This window comes from Lepisosteus oculatus, chromosome 3 (assembly GCF_040954835.1).
Source record: "Lepisosteus oculatus isolate fLepOcu1 chromosome 3, fLepOcu1.hap2, whole genome shotgun sequence".
Lineage (NCBI taxonomy): Eukaryota > Metazoa > Chordata > Actinopteri > Semionotiformes > Lepisosteidae > Lepisosteus > Lepisosteus oculatus.
In genome coordinates, this window is record NC_090698.1 from 59984507 (window position 1) to 60005683 (window position 21177).

A 21177-nucleotide genomic window follows, 5' to 3' on the forward strand; every position below is an offset into this window, starting at 1 on the left:
TCTTTTAGTCTGCATTTGGGAATAATAAAAATACTTGCCTAAGGAAGTGAAAAATCACAGATCTCCAAAAATGAAATACCTATATGAAGTACATTCAGTGTATCTGTCTGCAATTGAGTTTTTACTGTCGTCCTTTTTGAATTCTGATAAATTCAGATTCCAGGGGCAAGTGTATCTACTGTAGTAAACTGTGTAATTGTTTGTAAAAAAAACTATTGTGAACTGTTAATGCATTGTCAGCTTGTTACATTGTTGTATTTCATCGTTCTTTGTCTTTGATAGTTAAAGCAAGGTGGTGAATATAATTACCTTATTACCAATTGAATTTATTTTAAAAATCTCATACATCCATTTATTAATTACATCTTTTAGATTATTTCTCCATATGTGGTCACTTCTGAAAAGACCATCTTTAATATCTTTGTATTTTTGGTTTCAATAGTCCTTGACATTTCTCCATTTGATATAGTATATTTTAACACATTATTCTTCAGAAATGATCTGCCAGTATTTGTGAACTGATTCAGTTTGAAGTTGGAGAATGACGGGATCCTTCCAATAAAATGAATGGAAAGTTGCTTTTGCTGCAGGTTTGCCTTTGCATGCCCTGTGATTTAATCTCCACTCTCCACTACCCACAGAGCTTATTCATTTCATGTGAGTGCCGATGGCCAGATGCAGCCCGTCCCCTTCCCTCCCGACGCTCTGATTGGCCCAGGGATCCCGCGGCATGCCCGACAGATCAACACCCTGAGTCACGGAGAGGTGGTGTGCGCCGTTACCATCAGCAACCCCACCAGACACGTGTACACCGGCGGCAAGGGCTGTGTGAAGGTCTGGGACATCAGTCACCCTGGCAACAAGAGCCCAGTGTCTCAGCTGGACTGCCTGGTGAGTACTTGCTGAGTGCTACAGTGATGTGGCGAGATGCCAGCTTAAATTAGACCAGGCCCTTCCTCTTTTGTCGTGCACGCTGTCTCACTTGCTTCAAAAGCCCTGCCTACGTTGTGAAAGGAATATGCAGCAGGCAGGTCACAGGCAGTCAGCTGATGCAAGATGAAAAGCGGAAAGCCAGAACCACAAAGCACAGTTGAGGCTAACAGATGTGAACAGTGGTTGAAAGGGAGCAGAACCCGAAAGCACAGGGATGAAGCGGCAGAAAGTGTGATGATTTCTCCCTTTTCAGCAGTGTAAGAGGAAAGGATGGTTCAAGAAGTGCTTTTTAATAAGAAATGCGGAATGCGTTGTGTGTGTTAATTTTTCATACCAGTGTATCATCATAACATTAAGAACAGATTATTGCTTTAGCATAAATGATGGGGATGAAAATGTGCTAATTTAAGAGAAATTCAGTCAATTTTGTGGATTTGCTTAGTTAATAGAACATAATTAAGACTTCTTGCAAACTTGAACGTGTTTGAAATGTAAAGAGGTCTCAGATATTGTAAATTTGTAACAGTTGTAAGATCTAGTTAGAGTAGAGGATGTTTTGTGATGATTTTAAAAATATAACTGTACAATACATTTCTGTATATACATACTTGAACATCATTTTGCTGACTTATTTGAAGGTTACTATTTTTTATACAAGAATTCTTTTAATAAGAATTCTTAAAAATCCATCTTTATCCCTTGGTGTTTTAACAGACAGATCTGCAGTTTGTGCAAGGATTGCAGTCATTTTGGATTTTCTTTTTCTAAAAAAAAAGAAGTATTATAAAGTAAATAATTAATATTTGTTAAAAGAATGTATTACTGTAGTACTGAAACTGGAGCCATGGAATGGTCTGTTTTAATACATTAGTCGTGACAACAAATGACAATGGTTTGAATTAAAGCTGAATTAAATAGAGAGAGCAATAACCAAAATTGTTTTCTTGTTCTGCAACCCTAATGGACAACACCAATACATTTCTAGCTTTTTAACCATATTGCTTCATTCCTTTGCAATGAAAGAATAACATCTCAGCTGGTGTTTAGTAACTATCTTTATTACAACCACTGAACTGGCACATGAAGGTAGCTAAATCTAGAACACAGGATTATCAAGGCAGACACTGGCATAATGGTGGTCCCACACAAGCTAGCTGGAAAGCTGCTGCTAATGAGGAGGATAACATCAGCATGCTCCCACCCAAAACTCCCACTCATGGCTCCAGCCTTTTAATCCTAAACTTTAATTTAGGCACTCTTAAGAACAAAACCACACCCCAAAAAGGAATAAGGTGTGGCCAACCTTAACTTCATGGGGAGCAAAAGTCTGAATTCCCTGGTAGGCTGTTTGGAGAACCCAGAACAAAAACAAACTGTGAATTACATAGCTAGACACCATTTAAATTTCAGACAGTGTCTTTCCTTGTGCCCATAATACATAGGTGTGGTTACACTTAACTGCTATATATTCCGAAGGTCTCTTTTGTAAAAGAAAATAGCATGGAGTCCTGTGGTATTTCTTACACATGATACATTACATATCTGCATTTATCACACGCTGTCTTAAAGTATGTTTAGGACATAGAGGATGTGTTTATGCAGGTTTCTTGTTACATGTTTACATGTTTATTTCCATAAGAATAAGATGCCACGTCCTGTCTCACTTAATATAAATTTAGAATCATAAGTAACTCTGAAGGTTCTAACTCCTATTTGAAACATACAGAAGTGTTAGTTTACCCTACCAAATGTTTGTACATAACATTACTAGGTAATCAACGAGTTTAGTTGTTAAATACAAAAGTATATGGTGTTTTTTAGTATTTAGGTTAAATATGATTTGATATCTTTGCATAAGACTGTGTGTTTTGATCTCACCTTTAAGCACTGTCAATTTTAAATCTGTTAACTGTATTTCAGCTGAAAAACATCCAATTAAAAGTCATATAATATAAAGGAAAAGGCTTTCTTCTTGATTGCTGTGTTAGGATAAGCCAAGCTAATAGTTAATGTCATGGGTAAGTTACTAAAAGTTATGTTTTTGGCTGGGTCAACTATGAATTAGAATGGCTAATAGACTTTTTATAGGGATGTGATTATGTTTCAGCTACCTATTATAAACCCTGAATCTGACTGATTATTAAATGCATTTAAAAAAGTATTAGATTCTTAACACTATTATTTGTACAGTAAGGGCCATATGTAATTTTATTGTGTAATATAAATAATTAATTGACTTTATATAGCACTTTTCATCCCAAAGAATCACAGATTGTTTAACTGTGCTTAATTTTGTGTTGGAGCTCGGCCCCAGGCCTCTCAGTTTGAGAGTTTTGAGGATTCAGGACAGCACCACTACAGAACTTGGTCTTGTGACATGAAAGAAATTACAATGTTTACAATTTTAAAATAATTATAAAGACAGTCACTCTTTGACTTGACCATTACGTTTCTGCAAAAAATATATATTTGTGCACTGTGCAGTGTGTCTGAATACCTCAATAAAAGACTTGAAATGAAGCAAATAAAACAACACAGCAGAACAGGACTTGGAGCCTCATGTTTTACTGCACACCCCTCCAGCATAGATTGTCAGGAATTAAGTGGGAATTCATACGGGATGGATTTTGCATTCCAGTAGTGCACTCTCAAACATTCAACACTACATCCCCTCAGAAATGAGAAGAAAATTATTTCAGAAAAGTACAGTGTGTTGCTAACATCTGGCTAGTACTACATGAGACTACACATTTGAATGTAAAAAAAAACTGCCTTGACTATGTCACACCTGCTCATGCCTTTTTTTAAACAAAAATGTGTTTATATCATGGTTTTATGAACATAAAGAAGGAATAGAATTTTATCCCAGATATATTTTTGCAAGCATGATTACCCATGGGCTGTATATAGTATAGGCTAGTGGGTGGTCACGCAGTCGGGTTTTGAAATCCTACAGACTTGACAGAGAAATGTTTTAAAAAATAAGAGTAGGTCTTCTAGCAAATGATTGTGACATTTGAAATGACTAATTTAAAAGTTTTTTTTAAGGTTAACCTAGTTAATGTTATTGACAGTAATGGCTTGAAAATATACTTAAAATGAGTAACATTGTTATTAATAATTATGTACATCAGTTACCATTGCCAGTATTTCTGTTGCCCCTCAAATATCTGCTCTCTACCATTCCGATTGAAGACTGAGACTTCCTCAGGATTTCCAAATTAAGCACCGCTTTACATGTAGAGGAGAACCCATTTACTTTCCTAGGAAAGAGCAGCACCATTTCAGTGATTTCACTTTGGGGCACATCAGATAAAGGAAGATACAGGAAACTACGTCTCAAGTTGAATTAAAGGGGAGTTTTAGGTAGACCAGATTGTGAAAGGCTTGAGTGGAATATAGCCTGGACACCAAGGTTAACATCCCCTATTGTTTTGTATTTGAGTACCACGAGATCTTTAATGACCAAGTAGACAGGACCTTGTTGAAATTGTCTGGTCCAAAGCGAAGACCGCCACCTACTGTTGCACCAATGCTACCTGCAGCAGCATGGTTCTTACTGTTATTAAGGGCTTCTGATGACATGTTTTCAGATCTCCAGTAAAATTAAAACTCTCAGCATGGTGTGAATTACCAACTTGAGCCAGGGTCTAGGTTCAGCGTTGTTTTTGGCATGGAGTTGCAGCCTAGTGGCAGATGTCTTGGCAGTAAGTCAATATGGTGTCCTGGGGTCAGCTCTGCTAGCCCATCCATCCCCATTGCCAGATGGAGAGATGGATAGAACCCGCTCTTAATAAAATCAATAAAATGTCTCGTCTGGCACCTGAATTTGTAATAGCATGTACACCTCAGGCCGCAGGAAAGATTTGTTAGACAAAGCCAACATGAAAACAATAACGAAAAAACAGGAGGCTCCTTTCATATGCTGTCGAGTAAAATGTGACTGTAACTAGAATAACTCTTAAGGGATTGCTTTTCACAGTTGTCTGGGAACACAACAAAAACCCTATTTCTTTTATTGCCACTAAATTCAGTTTTAAAATCATATCTTGTACATTTTTACATTCAATCAAATGCTTTTGTGAATAAAAAATAGAATGTTTATAACCACTGTGACTGTATTAGAATTTTGTTTGGGTCTATGCTTTGTGATGATAATTAAGATTAAATGTCTTACTGTGCTGAGTAAGTAGATAATGTTTAAACATTTCCCTTATGTTGTGTGAGTGTCTTTTTTTTTTCCTTGCTGGCATTAATCCACTCTATCATTGTCATAAATGTAAATGCCTCATTAAGACAAGGAGGGAAAACAATACTTTTATGGATTCCTGCACTCATGTTAATATTGTTTTTCTTTCCTCGTGAGTAATCTGTTGATGGGTCCTGTCTCCACAGAACAGAGATAACTACATCCGTTCCTGCAGATTGCTCCCTGATGGACGCACCCTGATTGTTGGTGGGGAGGCCAGTACATTATCCATCTGGGATCTGGCAGCTCCTACCCCGCGCATTAAGGCCGAGCTGACGTCCTCGGCTCCCGCCTGCTACGCGCTGGCCATCAGTCCCGACTCGAAGGTCTGCTTCTCCTGCTGCAGTGATGGCAACATCGCAGTGTGGGACCTTCACAACCAGACTCTGGTCAGGTGAGGCCTCCTGCCTTAAACTGAAAGTTGACCATATTGGAGATAGGGTTTGCTGGACGTGAGGGGAGTGAATGGACAGTGTCGGTAATGTATTTTTTTCTTTACATGGAATATCCATGGTTCATCTTCCGTCTTAGAGGCTGCTCTGCATTGACTAATTTAGCATTAATCGAAAAATGCTGATGCCATCCTTACCTGCCTGTACACAGTTCATCAGTTCATCAGTCTTTTCCTCTGGTGACTGCATGTGCGAAACACAAAACCATGGGACTAGGCAGTTTCTTTTCTTGATCTCCAACTCAGCAGCATTCTTGATCTTATTACATTTAGGGCTGAATTTGTTGATCATAGCCTTTTCATTTTTTTCTGTTTGTAGAGAAACCCTTTTGTAATCATATGCTTTTTTCTTGGAATGTCTCAATGATTTTGCCATATAAACAAACTAATTTTCTATTCCTCCAACACACTGCAGCTTCAGAGAATTTTGAAGGCAAAGTAATTCTTTGTTGGATGAACAAGGTCCCCCAATCATTAAACTATGCAAGTTGCCCTTTTTAGTTGTTTTCTTTTCTGCTCTAAGCAGAATTTCCATTGTAAGCTTAATTTGCATTTGCTTTCCTCCTGTTGTATGGTGGAGGTCTGCAGAATTCAATATGCTTAACTGCATCAAGTTTCTGTGAGAAATTCTGCTGATGCGACAGTGTACAATTTTTTGGAAGCCACACTGTTAGCCTGCCCATCTGAAGACTGGCCATATCTGCAGTTGGCTGACCTCTTCTCCCGGGTCTGTTGACTTAGCCATCATGACAGGGTTGGCAGCAGTAGCCAGTGACCTTGATTGCACATGAATGCCCAAAGTGGTGTTGACAATTCAGCGTTTCCTATTTTTTCCATCTGTTACATATTTCACCACTTGAACTGTAATAAATACAGGATATTAATGCATTTCACTGCTTTACCTCAATTTCACCCTAAGACAAAGAGCTCCAAAATGTTCTCTAAATGTTTGTATTTTTCTAAATGTATAATATTTGTAATATACAAGACCAAGTAGCAAATATTATTTTAAAGTATAACCCACACTGCTTTTAAAGTAAGTGAAATATGATATTGGGTCCCATTTCACTTCACTCCTCTTATTTTTCCCCCCTAGCTCAGTTTTGTCTGAATGTCCTGTAGAATCCTCTCCCTTTATTTACCTCTGAATGACAACTAGCAGGAAAGGGGTGGCTTCATACTACATTAGACATCCAGTGTGTTAAACAAATCCATTTTGGAGCTGGTGGTTCTGGATCAAGGGAGCTCTTTTTGCCCAAAGCGATACTACGCTATGTGATATAAGCTCATCAATGAGCCAGTGCATGAGAGCAGCATAGTCCTCCATTCTCTTAGGCACTCCTTCACTGTCCAGTTTAAAGTGATCGGAAAAGCTTACTGCCTTGATAGGTTAAAAGTAGACGTTTGACAGGGTAAAAAACATGTCTTTCAGAACAAAATAAATCACTTTGAGGACAGATCTTGTCGCTGCAACATTTAAGTGGTCAGTCTGCCTAAGGCTTGGAGGGAGATAATACAGTACTTACCAGGACATCCAGAAGAAGCTCCCAAGCTGGTCTGTCCTTTGTCCCTGCAGTCTCCTGTTGAGGCCGACAGACCTCATTACATTTATGGAGGTTCTTCCTAGAGATCTTTTAAAATCCCACTAGCTGAATTTCAAGCTGCCCCACAATACAGAACAGTCATTTTAAGTGGTGGTCATAAATAGAAGTGAATGGACATTGTCATAGTTTATTTTCCCAACAGATTCTGGAGAATTTACTGATTTACAGTGGGGGGGTGGGAGTTACACTGATCTGGTTCCCAATAAAGAGCAATCTGATTTTGATTTGCTTGGACTCATTAGCTTTCTTTCAATATTGTTTTGCAGTTGTAAGTGGGTATATCGTTAATAATTACATAATTATTTAATATTTTCTTCTCATTCTTTTTGTGATGGGGGCAAAAGGGAGAGCTGGAGTACTAGTATGGGACATTACCCAGATCCATGTAGTGGATGACAAAGAAGAGGAAAGATAGTTTTGCAGTTCATTTCTTTTATGTTCTGGATTCTGTTGAGTTTGAAAGACGGGAGTGGTGTCTAATTGTGATGGTGCATTGTTCAACTTTCCATCAAAAGAATATTTTGAGTAGTCTGGGGATTGTACATTAAGGTAATGTTCTGATTTTACATAGCTTCCTGTGGGAAGGAATTTCTGAGGACCTTAAGTATAATGGTGTCTTTATATCATTGTGATTCCACAGCTCTTCTGTATCTGAATCAATTTTTCAAGATAAAAATATTGTATTTCTTACACCAAGGGCTGTCTGATACTGGTGTGCTGGATGCCATCACAGTCTTGTTGATCTTGCACTTTAGTAGTGCTGATGGGGATTTCTGGGCCCGCCCGTGGTTGGGTGGGTGAGAGATGAGGCTTTGGGGGAGGGGCAGTGGGTAATAGGTAAGCTGGAAGATAATGCCCCCCAAATAAAAGTGATTCAAAAGAATCATAAACCACAAAGATATTTTATTTGTTAAATCTTTTCCCTGTTTACTCTGCAAAGTCCAATTCTTCCATTAGGAAATGCACATTTACTTTCTGTGTAGAAAGACAAGGCATTTTTCTGTATTTGTGTTTTTGTGTTGGAATTATCAGGCAATTCCAGGGCCACACGGATGGAGCCAGCTGTATTGATATTTCCAATGACGGCACCAAGCTGTGGACGGGAGGCCTGGACAACACAGTGAGGTCCTGGGACCTGAGAGAAGGCAGACAGCTACAGCAGCACGATTTCACTTCACAGGTACACTTTCGTATGCAAATCCTAGGCTGGGAATGAGTGTAACTGAACCATGATATATTACAGGCATTGGAAGAAGATGTTATTTTACAAATGTATCCTTTTGTGTTTCAATTTCAAGTCACTTATTGACAGGAATTTAGCGTTATCTGTTATGAACTGTTATGTATGAAGGGAAAAACACAACTAAACAGGAGAGTAAATCAATCCTGACAGACATGGTATAACAGCATATAGACCATTTCAGTTTTTCGCTCATTCATGTCTATATTTACTGAGACACATTACAAAACATAATAAATGCTGTTTGTTCCAGTGTTTATTTGTTGCATTTTTAATGCCTTATAGTATATTAGATGAAAAACTTTAATTTTGCCTTAGGCTTTAGATTCCCTTGAATTTTCTTCTCTCCTTTAGGAATTTAGTTGATATCTGTTCAAGATGTTGGAGTATTCTGCTAACAGCTGAAAAATGTCTTAGTATGGAATGGTGTTATGTAGCTCTTTTTTTCTATAGTACAGTTCAGCTGTCATTTAAAACTGGCAACATGTTAATTTTTCATCCACATTTGATGCACAGATGAGTACAATGTTTTCAGAGGTGACTAATAGAAATATAATGACGTTTTAACACTGGATGCATTGTTACACTTGCTTCTTATTAACTGTGATGAGGATAAATCAGCTAAGGTATTGTAAATGCAAAGATAAGATTTGAGTGATTCAAAAAAAACCCAATGAGATTTTCACTAAATTGAATCTATTTCCATTTCTTGGTTGCAGTGTAATCTGTTTCAACATTTATCACTTTCATGTTCAGCATTAATGTAGAAAACAGGTATATCCCACAAATTTTTAAAGGAGATCAGAAATTCAGAAGAAAATACTTGGTAGCATTATTTGAGACACAATTTGATAAAATAGTTTAATATAAATTGTTTAATCTTGTCCCTTTGAGCTGTGTAAATAATTAATGGCATCTTAAATATTTCATAAATAAATATCTGCTATAGTGTGAACTACTGATTGCACATAGTATACACAAGAGTTGTGTGCCTCTTCTTTTTGTGGTACAACTCTTACTTGTTTAACAATAAACAAATTAAGGTTTATTCCATGCTGAAAAGAGCAGAAAAGAAACACAACGCTTCGGCTGTAGAGCCTTCTCCGGGTGTGACACCTTCTTCATACCCAAAGAAGGCTCCACAGACGAAGCATTGTGTTTCCTTTCTCCTCTTTTCAGCATGGAATAAACCTTTACTTGTTCCTTTGCAGCCTACGCATACTGACACAGCTATCTACTTGTTTAACAATACATTTCCTATAACTGGCTTTATTAGATGTGCACTGAAACATGAAGGTCCTCTGGAGAGTCCCATTATTATTTTCTGTTTTGCAGATCTTCTCTTTGGGGTACTGCCCCACTGGCGAGTGGCTTGCTGTGGGAATGGAGAACAGCAATGTTGAGGTGTTGCATGTCACCAAGCCAGACAAGTACCAGCTGCATCTCCACGAGAGCTGCGTTCTGTCACTCAAATTTGCCCACTGTGGTAATTACACATACTTCACATTTCGAACGGTTTGCAGATAGTTTGTAATACAAGTGTGTATCTGGCAGGATCTATTTTTAGCTGCTTATATGCATTTTTAATTAAGTTTAATATTTTTTCTGTGGAGTATTAAAGGTTTATATATTTTTTATTTATACTGCTGCACAGTAAAAACACAGCAGAATAAAATTTAATATCAACCGCCTAATAGGAATTTAATTTGTATGTTCAAATTTGAGTAGAAAGGTTCCCTGATGAGGTAGTTATTCCAAGGAACCATAATATACGGAGCTCAAGTCATGAACACTTCCAGGTGCTAAGTAGTAGAAGGTCACAAGAAAATTGCCAAAGATTAAGAATAGTATAAAATTGATTAAAATCTGCATTTAAAGCCATTCTGAAAGACATGGTTTTATTGAATTCATAAAATGGCAAAACATGCAACCATGCCCAGCTTGGGTAATGATGAACACTTGGTTATTGGCATGATTGAAGGCAATGTGTGAGCAAAGTTGCCCGGAGAATGATATGTTCTTCTTCAACCATTGACATCTATTCCAAATGAACTAGAAATTGAGCTCTATAAGGGACAGACCATATCCAGCAAGACAGAGCAGCCACTTTGGCCCTGGTCCATCTGATTCATCTGTTATCATTTTGAGACTGCAGTAGCTCCAATGTGAAATATTTCGGGGAGAAATAACCCATGTATCAGCACCATCTGCATCAAAATGAACTTCATGCTCAGAGGCCATTCAGGGGTAACATGTTGACAGCTGAAAGATGAAATTGCTGCCTCCTGTGAGCCAACAGTTATTCACTATTGAATGCTGTTTTGCCCTTGAAAGCCCTGACAGAAGATGAAACGTGGCTGGAGGTTTCGTACTGATTATGGTGACTCTTACATAGCTCAAGCTAACCGCTGGGACAGTGGAATTGGTGCATCTCCTTTATCACAACAATGCCTGTATGGCAGATAAAGTGAGGGCGCAAGCTTACTGCTCGGCGATACATTGGTCGAATCTTAGAGTCAGCAGCCATTCCTGAAAGTCATTCTGGAATTGTCGATTACAGTAGAACACTGCAAGAGCACAGAGTGCTTGGATTACAATGGCACAACTTCATGAAAACTGTGGCCAGCTTTTTTTGCTGACCTGTCCAGTAGATCATCTGTGGGACCAGCACTTCAGTATCTGCAACAAGAAACAACTGCCACCTGCCAACCTGACCTGGTTGGCAGTAGTTCCAGAGCGGTGGAACTTTCTACAGCAGTCTGTCCAGAGTATATCACAGTCTGGGTGATAGCTGATCCTAGATTTGCAATGTTTTTAGTTTAACAGTATGTTATGTTTCATGCTGGAAACGCCATCATGTCAAGTTTAATTAAATCCATTAGACCTATTAGGTTAGGTTTTTTTGTGCAACAGTATACTGTATGTATCAGGATCATATTGTATGTAGAGAAAATAATTGACAGTTATTATTCAGCATATCATTATATACTATTCTTTGTTTAGGCCATTTAACTGTAGCTTCATCAATGAACTGTTTAAGCAACTGCATCCTCACTAAATTAAATAGCGTATAAAGAAGGAGAGTTGGGTAGGAGGAGAGTCCAGAATTACAAAGCAAGGCTTTGAGATAATGAAAGTTTAGGTGTTAATGAACCTCTGGCAGCGCTTCAGTGTTGTGCAGCTGATTGGATTACTTTATCATCAGTAAATTAGTGTGGTGAGGATGTGGAGGTTTCTGTTTTCTCTTTACTGTTTGAGGATAAATGCCATTCTGGGATTTACCAGGAGAATGTAAGCATTGCTGATTTCCCTTGATCAAAGGCAGCCAAGTTCTTGAAGGACAGCTGCTGAACTAAGAATGGGCTTCAGCAAGTTACAGCTTATTCTCTCCACTTTTCCAAAAGAGATAAGGTTTTCAATAATCTTAGAGCTGGTTTAAATTTTTAGAAGGTCTACAGCAAGACTGTTCTACAGCATATGTTTAAATTTTTTCTGTTTTTTTTTCTGAGGTGGTTGTGTCTGGGCTTTTTGCTTTAATATCTATGGCTATTCTGTCCTGAGACAAATCGCAGCACAGTGTTAAATGGCTAATGTCAGACATAGTTATAGTCCAGTGGAGTCTTATATTAGAGTATTTAAATGCATTCCAGTTGGATTGCTTGTGACTAATATACTATAGGCTGCCCAGGTTTGACCTTCATGTTTTATTAGTCAACTGAATAATACCTTAAAACCTTTGCCTCTATAAACGTAACGGATTCTCATGTTCATGATCATTTAAGTTTCACTCAGTTTCAAATTTTGCTTTGCATTGGTACCCCCTTTATTGAACCCTCATATTAATGCATATTTTTCAAATTAATCTTTTCGTATAGCTTTAGAGACATTATTATTTGTTAAGAACAGAAACATTTCTGCTTGACTTTCATGTATTTTTTAGTCTTTCGACACGTAATTCCTACGCACATTCTGTGTGAGCAAGAGTTTAATTCTTTTCTTATCCCACTGCTTTTCAGGTAAGTGGTTTGTGAGCACTGGTAAAGACAACCTTTTGAATGCCTGGCGGACACCATATGGAGCAAGTATATTCCAAGTAAGTACACCTGAAGCACAAATAAGAAATTAATGAGACTATAGTGTGATTTGTGAATGTTATATGAATGTTAGCATTGCTGTTATTTCCATAATTTTGATTTTCAGCTAGTGGGAAGGGCTTATGGTGACACCTTCTCTGGCAAGATGTCTGGAAAATAGGGCTGCAGAGAAAGCAATTTCGTCTGCATTCTGTTTATGATCTCTTGCTGGCACCAGCTAATTTGCAGCAGTGGGGGTGAAGCGATAATGACACTGTGAGTCAGGAAAGCTGCTTTGGAGCACATCTTGTCAAATTGCTGCATGGCTTTGAGTCAGTGTCACTGTGGACTGTGAAATAACAAGGTACTAATACAGGCGTCTTGGGCAGGTAATGTCTTGGCACCAACGTTTATGTTTTTGGAAGGGTCAAAGGAAACCTTGGCGATACAAAATTAATATGGGTAAAAATAACATCAACACACAGTGTTGATGACTTTGTAATAGAAACAAAAGGCGGTTTCAATTATGTTGTTGTGATGATCTAAAATTAGTATTATTGCCTTTTTTTTAAATGGCAAAATGTCTAGTCTCATGTAGAAACAACAGGTGTAGGTTTGGCATAGCTTTATCAACTGCAGTGAGCTGTCAGTGAGTTGAAACACATTGAGGTTACTAAGGCCACACAGATTGTAGATTGCATTTGGTGAAACATGGTGTGGCAGAGATGACATTATAAATCTTTCAAAGAAAAAAAAAACTATCATACTGACTTTGAATATGGTGTGATGTTTACTTGGTGTCATGAAAGGCAACAAAGGGAAGACTTCGATGCACACAAATAATTCTTCCAGTTCTTTCCCTGTGCTAATGTTGTCTTTATTACTTGCAATAAGCAAACCATATTATCTTATTGAGCTTAATCTTTTTAAAAAAAACCGAAACACCATTTAATGAGTGGTGTTGGAAGTGCATTGCAATTTATGAGTTTTAAAAACCAGATACTTTCTTGTATTTTTACAGAGCAATGTGATGAAGAATTTTGTACAAATTAAATTACTTATCTGGTTATATTTGATCATCAATTAGGACTACTTTGCAGGTTCAACTAAATTCAGCATGCTTTCTGAGACCTGATGAAATTCAATTTAGGCTATTCATAATTAGTCAAACAGCTCCCTTATGAATAATAACATTTTTATGTTGAAATAAATTTGGACCAAGGCTTAGAATTATGCACACGTGTGCAGGACAACAGTGGGCTACAAATGTGAAAATAACCTTCCAGTGATAGTCTGATGACTTCTTAAAAAAATGAACATTGTATTTTTATATTATGCATAATTTCTAATCAATGTTTAATGATGTGCAGTGTTTTGTTAATTGTTTTGTATTTTCTTTACCAGTTCTCAATGTTTTAAAATTAAGGAACATCATATTTGTGAAAGAAACGATACTTAATGATTTGTAATTTTTTTTATCTACAAAGTTATAACGTGCATTTGTGCTCCCCATTTTCGTCAGGGATAAGCAGTTCACCTGTTACACTTGAGTTCAGCTGTTTCTAATTGTAGCATGATTTCGAATAATTCCAGACCACAGGATTTTGTATTTGAACTGTGGGTCCTTATTTAAAAAAAAAGGTTCTTAAAAAGCTGTCCCCTGGCAAAAAATTGGATAAAGACCCACCAATAGAAATTATTAACAAAGTAGATTTAGTAAAAGACACTAACCTGAGCAAAATACATTTTTTTTTGCCAAAATTAAATAGAATCTCCAAGAAGTTTTAGGAGTCCTGCAAAGGGGCTTATGCTTAGTTACAGCACATCTGTTGATACATTTCTAGTGTTAAAATTGAGATCATATCTACTGTCACTGGCAAAAAATAAATACTGTCTGTGGAATTGCCTTATTTTTCATTACTTTGCCTGTTTAGTGGCTAGGACTTTTAATATCTACAAAGCAAACTTTGATAATCCAAATACAGCATCTCTGTATGGATATGTAATAAATATAATAATAAAAATGTAGTAATGTTAACCACGTGTAGTGAAGCTGTAAACGTTGTGAATTTGTTAGCGCCCTGATTCCACAGAGCTGGCCTGGGTAGATGTGCCGTTCCAAGAAAAATAAAGACTTTTATGATTTCTCATGCATTTGCAACCACTTAAGGCTTTTAGACCTGCCAAGAATTACAGATAATATTTTGAACATACTAACTTTTTAAGGGGAGCAATTGCCAGCAACCACTGAGAAAATAATCTATTAAATCATTTATTTCTGGCAGTCTACAAACAAGTTTGCTATTGGGGGATCGAGTTACTGTTTGAAAACATCTGTTTCTGCTTATTCCCTTTGAAGAAAGAAAAGATGAATCATTCGCATATGAAAGACATTAATTATTTTTTTTGCACTGTGTTTTCTTTCATTTTACAATATGCCTTGTTTCTAATTTTTTTCTCCTTTTTTTTTAGTCTAAGGAGTCCTCCTCAGTACTTAGCTGTGACATCTCTGTGGATGATAAATATATTGTCACAGGCTCTGGGGACAAGAAGGCCACAGTTTATGAAGTTATTTATTAAACAGAGGATGTGAATACAAAGAGGACTCCTGCTGAAGCACTTTGTTATATTTGTTCTTTAAGACTGGACTTTCTGAAGCAAGAATTTGTATAAAAAAGAATCCACTACATGAGCCCTGACTTACTTTACTACGATACTGCGGATGTACAGCACACACTTGTGATACCAAATCTTCAAAGTGGAATGGACTGATTATGCCAACCAGGCTTATTCTCCACGACCTGAACACACATTCATTCTGTACAGTAGATTCAGTTATTTATTTTTAAGGAGATTTTCTAACCAGTGTTTAATGGAATTGGATACAGCTGATTAAGGTACCAACTAAAAGGTATGTTCCTAATTTAATATTGCTATTACTGTTTATTATTATTAATGCTTAGATATGGTTGGAAGTTTGGATTCTGCTACATTTTCAGAGTCCGACTGTGAAGAAAACAAAATTCATTAACCATATTTTTTCCTTGGAAGATGTGAGAAGCTCTTCCAGTTACCTGGAAAGGGAACATGTCTTTCTCACTTTTACTGTGTCTTTCTATCTCATCTTAGCTATCTATCCACACATCTTTCCAGATGACATACAATTAGAACACAATATACTTTTTACCTCTATGGGTTGTGTGTAATTCTCCCTGTTCTATGTGTACCATAAATGTAACAAATGTAGCTATTAACCTGTAGGCAGGAAAAAATATGATTAATTGTTATCTGACAGCATTGTGATCAAATTGATACAGTACCTTCCATGTGGATACTGGCAAATGTTTAACAAGACCATTTTAAGTTGACAAAACAAAACACTTACTGTTAAAAAGTCCCTATTAATGTCAGATCTTGAAACTTTTGTCTTGTTGTACAAGATATTAATCTTTAGTTGTAGAAAGAGAACGTTCTACAATTTCTGGAGGTAATGTGACAAATTGTTGAAGAGCCTTACCTGAGCCTAATTGTACTTTCACATGTACAATATAAGATGATGGAAGTGAAGGTCAGCCTTCAAATAAGTTTCTTTAGTTACAGTAATTCAATAACTTTGTCCATTATTTAGTTCATGCTGCTGTCTTCTAACAAATTGTGCGGAGCCTTTTAGGCACGTTGTAATGATATACTAACAAATTTGTCTGATCTATCATTTGGACAACTAGTCCTTGATGTTTAGCAGTCATACTCAGACCTCCAACAATTGTAAAAGAAACAACTAAATTTAGCAGAACCCTCATTTCATCACGTTTGCCAAACAGCATAAAATATTACTACTTAACTGAATATTTTAAAAAATGATTTTATGATTTTGTTTTTGTTTCTCAAATCACTAAAGAGATAGTAGTTGCTATGGGGGGGTTGTATATTTGGGAATCATCTGGGAAATTCTGTAAGGTCTCACTTTCTGCTCATTCTTAGTTGTCTCTCAAGCAGACTAATTTTAAACTTTCTGTATTCAGGGATTTCAGATTTTTCTTGGATTTCACTTAAAAAATGGTTATTTGTTTTGACTTTAGATGTCTTTTTGCATTGTGTGTTTTGGACTCAGTTTTTTGGTCTGAGCTGTATAACATAATAAGCAAAACAAACATAAGATCCTTTACAAACAAGAGCAGACCATTTGGCCCACCTAACTAATTTAGTTTTTTAGTAGCTAATTGATCCAAGATTCTCATCTAGCCACTTCTTGGAAGAAGCCAGTGTATCAGTTTCAGCAGCATGAGGGGTATCTTGTTCCATGCAAGAACTTATGAATGATTTGGTTTATTGCCAAAATGGCCTCCTGTTTCTTTCTAAATTTGCACACATTTTTCTCCAGTCATCTTGTTCATTCCTTTCATTCCTCCTTTCTACTGCCAGGGTGTGGTGCTTATATCCTCTATGATTCCTTTTTTCTTTCATTGGCTTCTGAGGGGTCCTGAATGTCATTTCTCCCCACAAACAACAAAGCGATCCATTTTCTCTCATCTGCCCTGCCCAGCTGCTGACAGGACACTGATGCAACATGACAACTATACTCAAGTGCATTACTCAACAAACCATGCAGCAGTCTTTTGAATTATTTTAACATGGTGTCAGATGGGCCTCAGTTGTGTGCTGATTGGACAAGAAGCAGACCATAGATTGAGAATCACTGCAATTAAATATAGTAGTTTATTTGTTTGTTTTGTAGGTGTGATTACCAAATTGTACACATTTTACAATACTTCGTTTCAGAAATGATATAATGTAGTTCAGTAAAACTCCTCAACAGTGTGAGGTGTTTAATGTTGTTTATTATCACATTTTATTTCTGCATATATATGAAAGTCTTTAAAAAGTGTTAATGTCAACATTTTCTTATATATAGTCATTGTGTGTCTGTCTTTCTGAATGTTTGCATTCAGTTAAATTAATGTATAAAGTATTATATTTCTCTTTAGAATGTAGTACATTTAATCATCAAATGAAGGTTAAACCATTACAGTGACAGCAGTCATTTTGTTAAGAAATAGAGATCAGTTATCTTGTATTGGAAGGATATTTTATAAGCTCGCCACCCTGTCATTTTGAGAGATATGATTCATCCACAACATGAAGCAGACATGCAACATGTTTGTTTTAGAAATATTTCAGTTAATGAAAGAAATAAATGATGGCCTGTACAGTTTAGATAATACAAAGTTTAAGTATATACTAGCTCAATAAGATGCTTAACGGAATGCTTCTTTTACTTACACCTTTTTTGGATTAAAATGCATAACTGGCTGTTAACCTCTCTTTATGCCTGTCTTTTCAGTTTTGCAGAAGGATGGTATTATCTCCAGACATTGGCAGGAAATGCTGTTCTCTTGCAGAAGCCAAATATTTACACAGCAATGCCCATTTGGATTACATTCCAGTTATTAAAGACCATGGACAATACAGTGTAAGCAGAAGGAAGGGAATGCCGATCGATTTGCTTTGTGAATTACACTCATGCCCGTGGAACCCAGACAGCCTTCCCACACCCAGAATTGATCTCCGACCACAAATTACAGAAGCCAGTGAATACTAACAAAATCATCATTAGCGCCCTGCAGTCATGGATTGTTGGCTAATGTGCTACGAACCTTGCTTTGGAATCCTTTCCAAAAAAACAGAATATTCTTTGCCATTTTATTTGTAAATATTCTTTTCTGGACACTACGTGCATTGAATGCTTAAAAGAACCAAGTCTGTGGATCTGCTGATGTACAGTGCCTTTGCTGCTATAGATCAAACCATTAATATAGGTAATATATTGTATTGGTTTAGGTGTACTCCATTTGATATTAGAATATAGAGCCACAATATCCAGTTTACAATAGACTTGTCTACTTGAGTTCCAGAAGTGGTAGACAAATTTATTCCAAGTTCTTAGTGTTTTGTGTCTGAAAAGTTTGAGAGAATACTGCAATGTTGAAGGATTTTGATACTAAAAGTTGCAATGTATATAGTTCTGATGCAACATCAACTGTTCTTTTTGTTTTGTTTTTCTTCAGTAATGTGCAGTGACACAAACAGCACTGCAGTTCATTTTTGGAGGTTGTATGGATTAAATATTTTTGGTTTGTGACTCTAGCTTCACTTTTTAAATCGGCAGAAACAGGTAAATAACATTACAGCACCCAGCCGGAGCAGTGATCGATGCTGTTGTATGGTTTAATGATAATAGTAAATACTTAACATATTGCAGTATTTAGCATTCAGCTCTATACATGAATGAAAATTTTGCAAGTTCTTTGTTGGTCCTTATGTGAATAAACATTTATAATTTATGACTCTAGCTCATATGGTGAATACTTTGTTTTATGATATGTGCAATGCTTTTCATCCCACTAGGGCAAATATGCCTATATACTGTACAAGAAATCAAAACAGCTTTCAGCTAAGAAGTGAAAATCATACCAACCTATTGTGTCTCAGACTTTGAGTGCCAATACAAGGTAAGGGAGTTAAGTCTTAGGAAGATGCTAACAACACATTTACCATTTATATTGTGGAGAATAAAATGGGATTGCAAATTGGGACAGAATACTTGAGGGAAAGCAAATGGATGAGAAAGATGCACTTAAAATATATAAAAATGATTCAAATAGAAGTTATTAAAGATGCATACAAACATCTTATTTAAATAGCTTACTGAAGAACCTATCAGAAGAACTCTTTCTGTTGAGTGAGTGGCATAATGTAGCTGTATTGGCCACGCAGTGCCAATAATTGCTGAGCAATTATTGTTTTATGTTGCTATTTTGTCAGTTTGTTAGATGCCTTATGTCAAAAAGCAGTGAATTCCTAAAAGTTCAGTACTTGAGATGTTCCATTTTCTGTTTATTTATTAAAGCATGATTAAATATTTTTGCTTTTATTCTGGGGGAAAACCGAGTGCTATTGTATATCCTGAACTGAGAGCTGGGGCCTTCCCTGTATGAGTTCCATAGTCCATATGTCGAGAATCTGAGCCTTAACAGACTGTGACCAACACTCCTAAAATAGCGAGTTGGGAGTGGGACCTGGTACAGGGGTAGGATTAGCTGGCCAGGACTCTCTTGGCTCTTGTTGAAATGGCAGCTCTTGCAGCCTGCCAGATGCCTGCAGGCTTGCAGTGACCTCAGTGCAAGATGTGCCACGTCTCCGCTGTGGAGCTTGCAGTAAGTCAGAAGATGAATGTACCTGATGGTTGGGTGGGTCAGAGGAGCATGTCTGCCCATCCTCACTGTCCCCTGCTGGTAAGCTGTGCTGAGTGAATCGAGACATAAAGAATAAATCAACTTTCCAAATTGGGCAGGTATAAAATAAAAAAAAAAGATCTAATATTATTAAACTTATAAGAAGGTGTCCCATTAATTAGAAGGACAGTAGGATTTTCACACATATGGATTGTCAGATCCCTGGCAGAAAATATTTGATTTTGAATTGATTTTTTTTCTTCAACACAACAAATTAAGCCATTTAGTTTGAAATTAATGCTTGATGATTCAAGCATTTCTGTTATAAAACAATGAAATAATTGCTCAGCATTAATGGCTTTAAACGATGGTTAAATTTGTTGAAAGTGAAACGTAAGTATTAGTGCCATTCAAGCTTGGGCTGCAAAATGTAATGTATTAGTGAAGCTCTGTGATTTGGTCCAGCCAATATACTGTAGGAAATACATTTGCATTTTCTTTATAATCTTGCCTTATTCTTTCCCTCCCATCTTTCTTAAATAACATTCCTCCTTGAAACAATATGGAATATCATGAACATCATTCTTCCTAATGCCATTTTAGAGTTAGGGAATATTTTTGTGAGATTAGAGTACTAACTAAAAAGGGTTTTGCATTTATAGGGCAAAAGAAAAACGGCATTCATTTTAAATATTGTATTTATTAACTACCTAATGCACTAACAAAATACCCAACTAAGGGTCATCAGATGTGCATATATACTGGATTTAGCAACTGTACAGAGGAACTTTAGAAAAGCTTTGTTACATTTTACATATTTAAGTCAGCAGAAAAAAACAAATACATATGTCTTGCTTAAGATTCTGCATATGCCTGTCAATGTATGATCATCCTCTTCAAAAAACTACTTTAACCAATTTCACTGTTACCTGAAGACCTTTTTACACATCATTTTTTCTGTTCATTAATGATTTTCTACTGTATGTAATGATTAAACAATTATTCAGTAGGTTCTCCTGATTCTGCTTTGGTATTGAATAGTTGATCAGAATAATATTTTATAAACGAAGAAATGAAACTTGTAAGCTTACAAAATAAGAGAAACTACCTGTTGCTAGGTGTTAGATTGTTTCTTTAATACAACATGCATTTTGTCTGTTTTTTCTAGTCTGTGTCTCAATTTATTAAAAATCTCTGTGGAGTTACCATGGGTGTTTTGAGTTCAGGTACTTTCCTTTACCTTTTTTATTTTATGATTATGATATTTTATGACAGTACTGTTTTTACTTTGTTTTACTCAGCAAAGAAACATCCTTAGTGATTGAACTAGGCTGATTGAATTAAAAACTTGTGTACTGTATGAGTCAGAAGATATTTCATTTCAGACATTACAAA

The 21177-nt window shown here is 36.5% G+C and overlaps 1 protein-coding gene across 4 annotated transcripts in view; it reads left to right on the top strand.

The window, feature by feature from the left end:
• Positions 1-19481, top strand: part of LOC102686925 (transducin-like enhancer protein 4) — an 84021-nt gene extending 64540 nt beyond the window's left edge. For all 4 annotated transcript variants that reach the window (XM_015368097.2, XM_006626887.3, XM_006626885.3 and 1 more), the window contains 7 exons: positions 642-891; positions 5329-5576; positions 8270-8417; positions 9813-9963; positions 12494-12570; positions 15023-15461; positions 17892-19481. In XM_015368097.2, coding sequence (XP_015223583.1) covers positions 642-891; positions 5329-5576; positions 8270-8417; positions 9813-9963; positions 12494-12570; positions 15023-15130 — 982 coding nt within the window. In that variant the 3' untranslated portion in view covers positions 15131-15461; positions 17892-19481. The remainder of the gene's footprint in view (positions 1-641; positions 892-5328; positions 5577-8269; positions 8418-9812; positions 9964-12493; positions 12571-15022; positions 15462-17891) is intronic.
• Positions 19482-21177: the final 1696 nt, after the last annotated feature.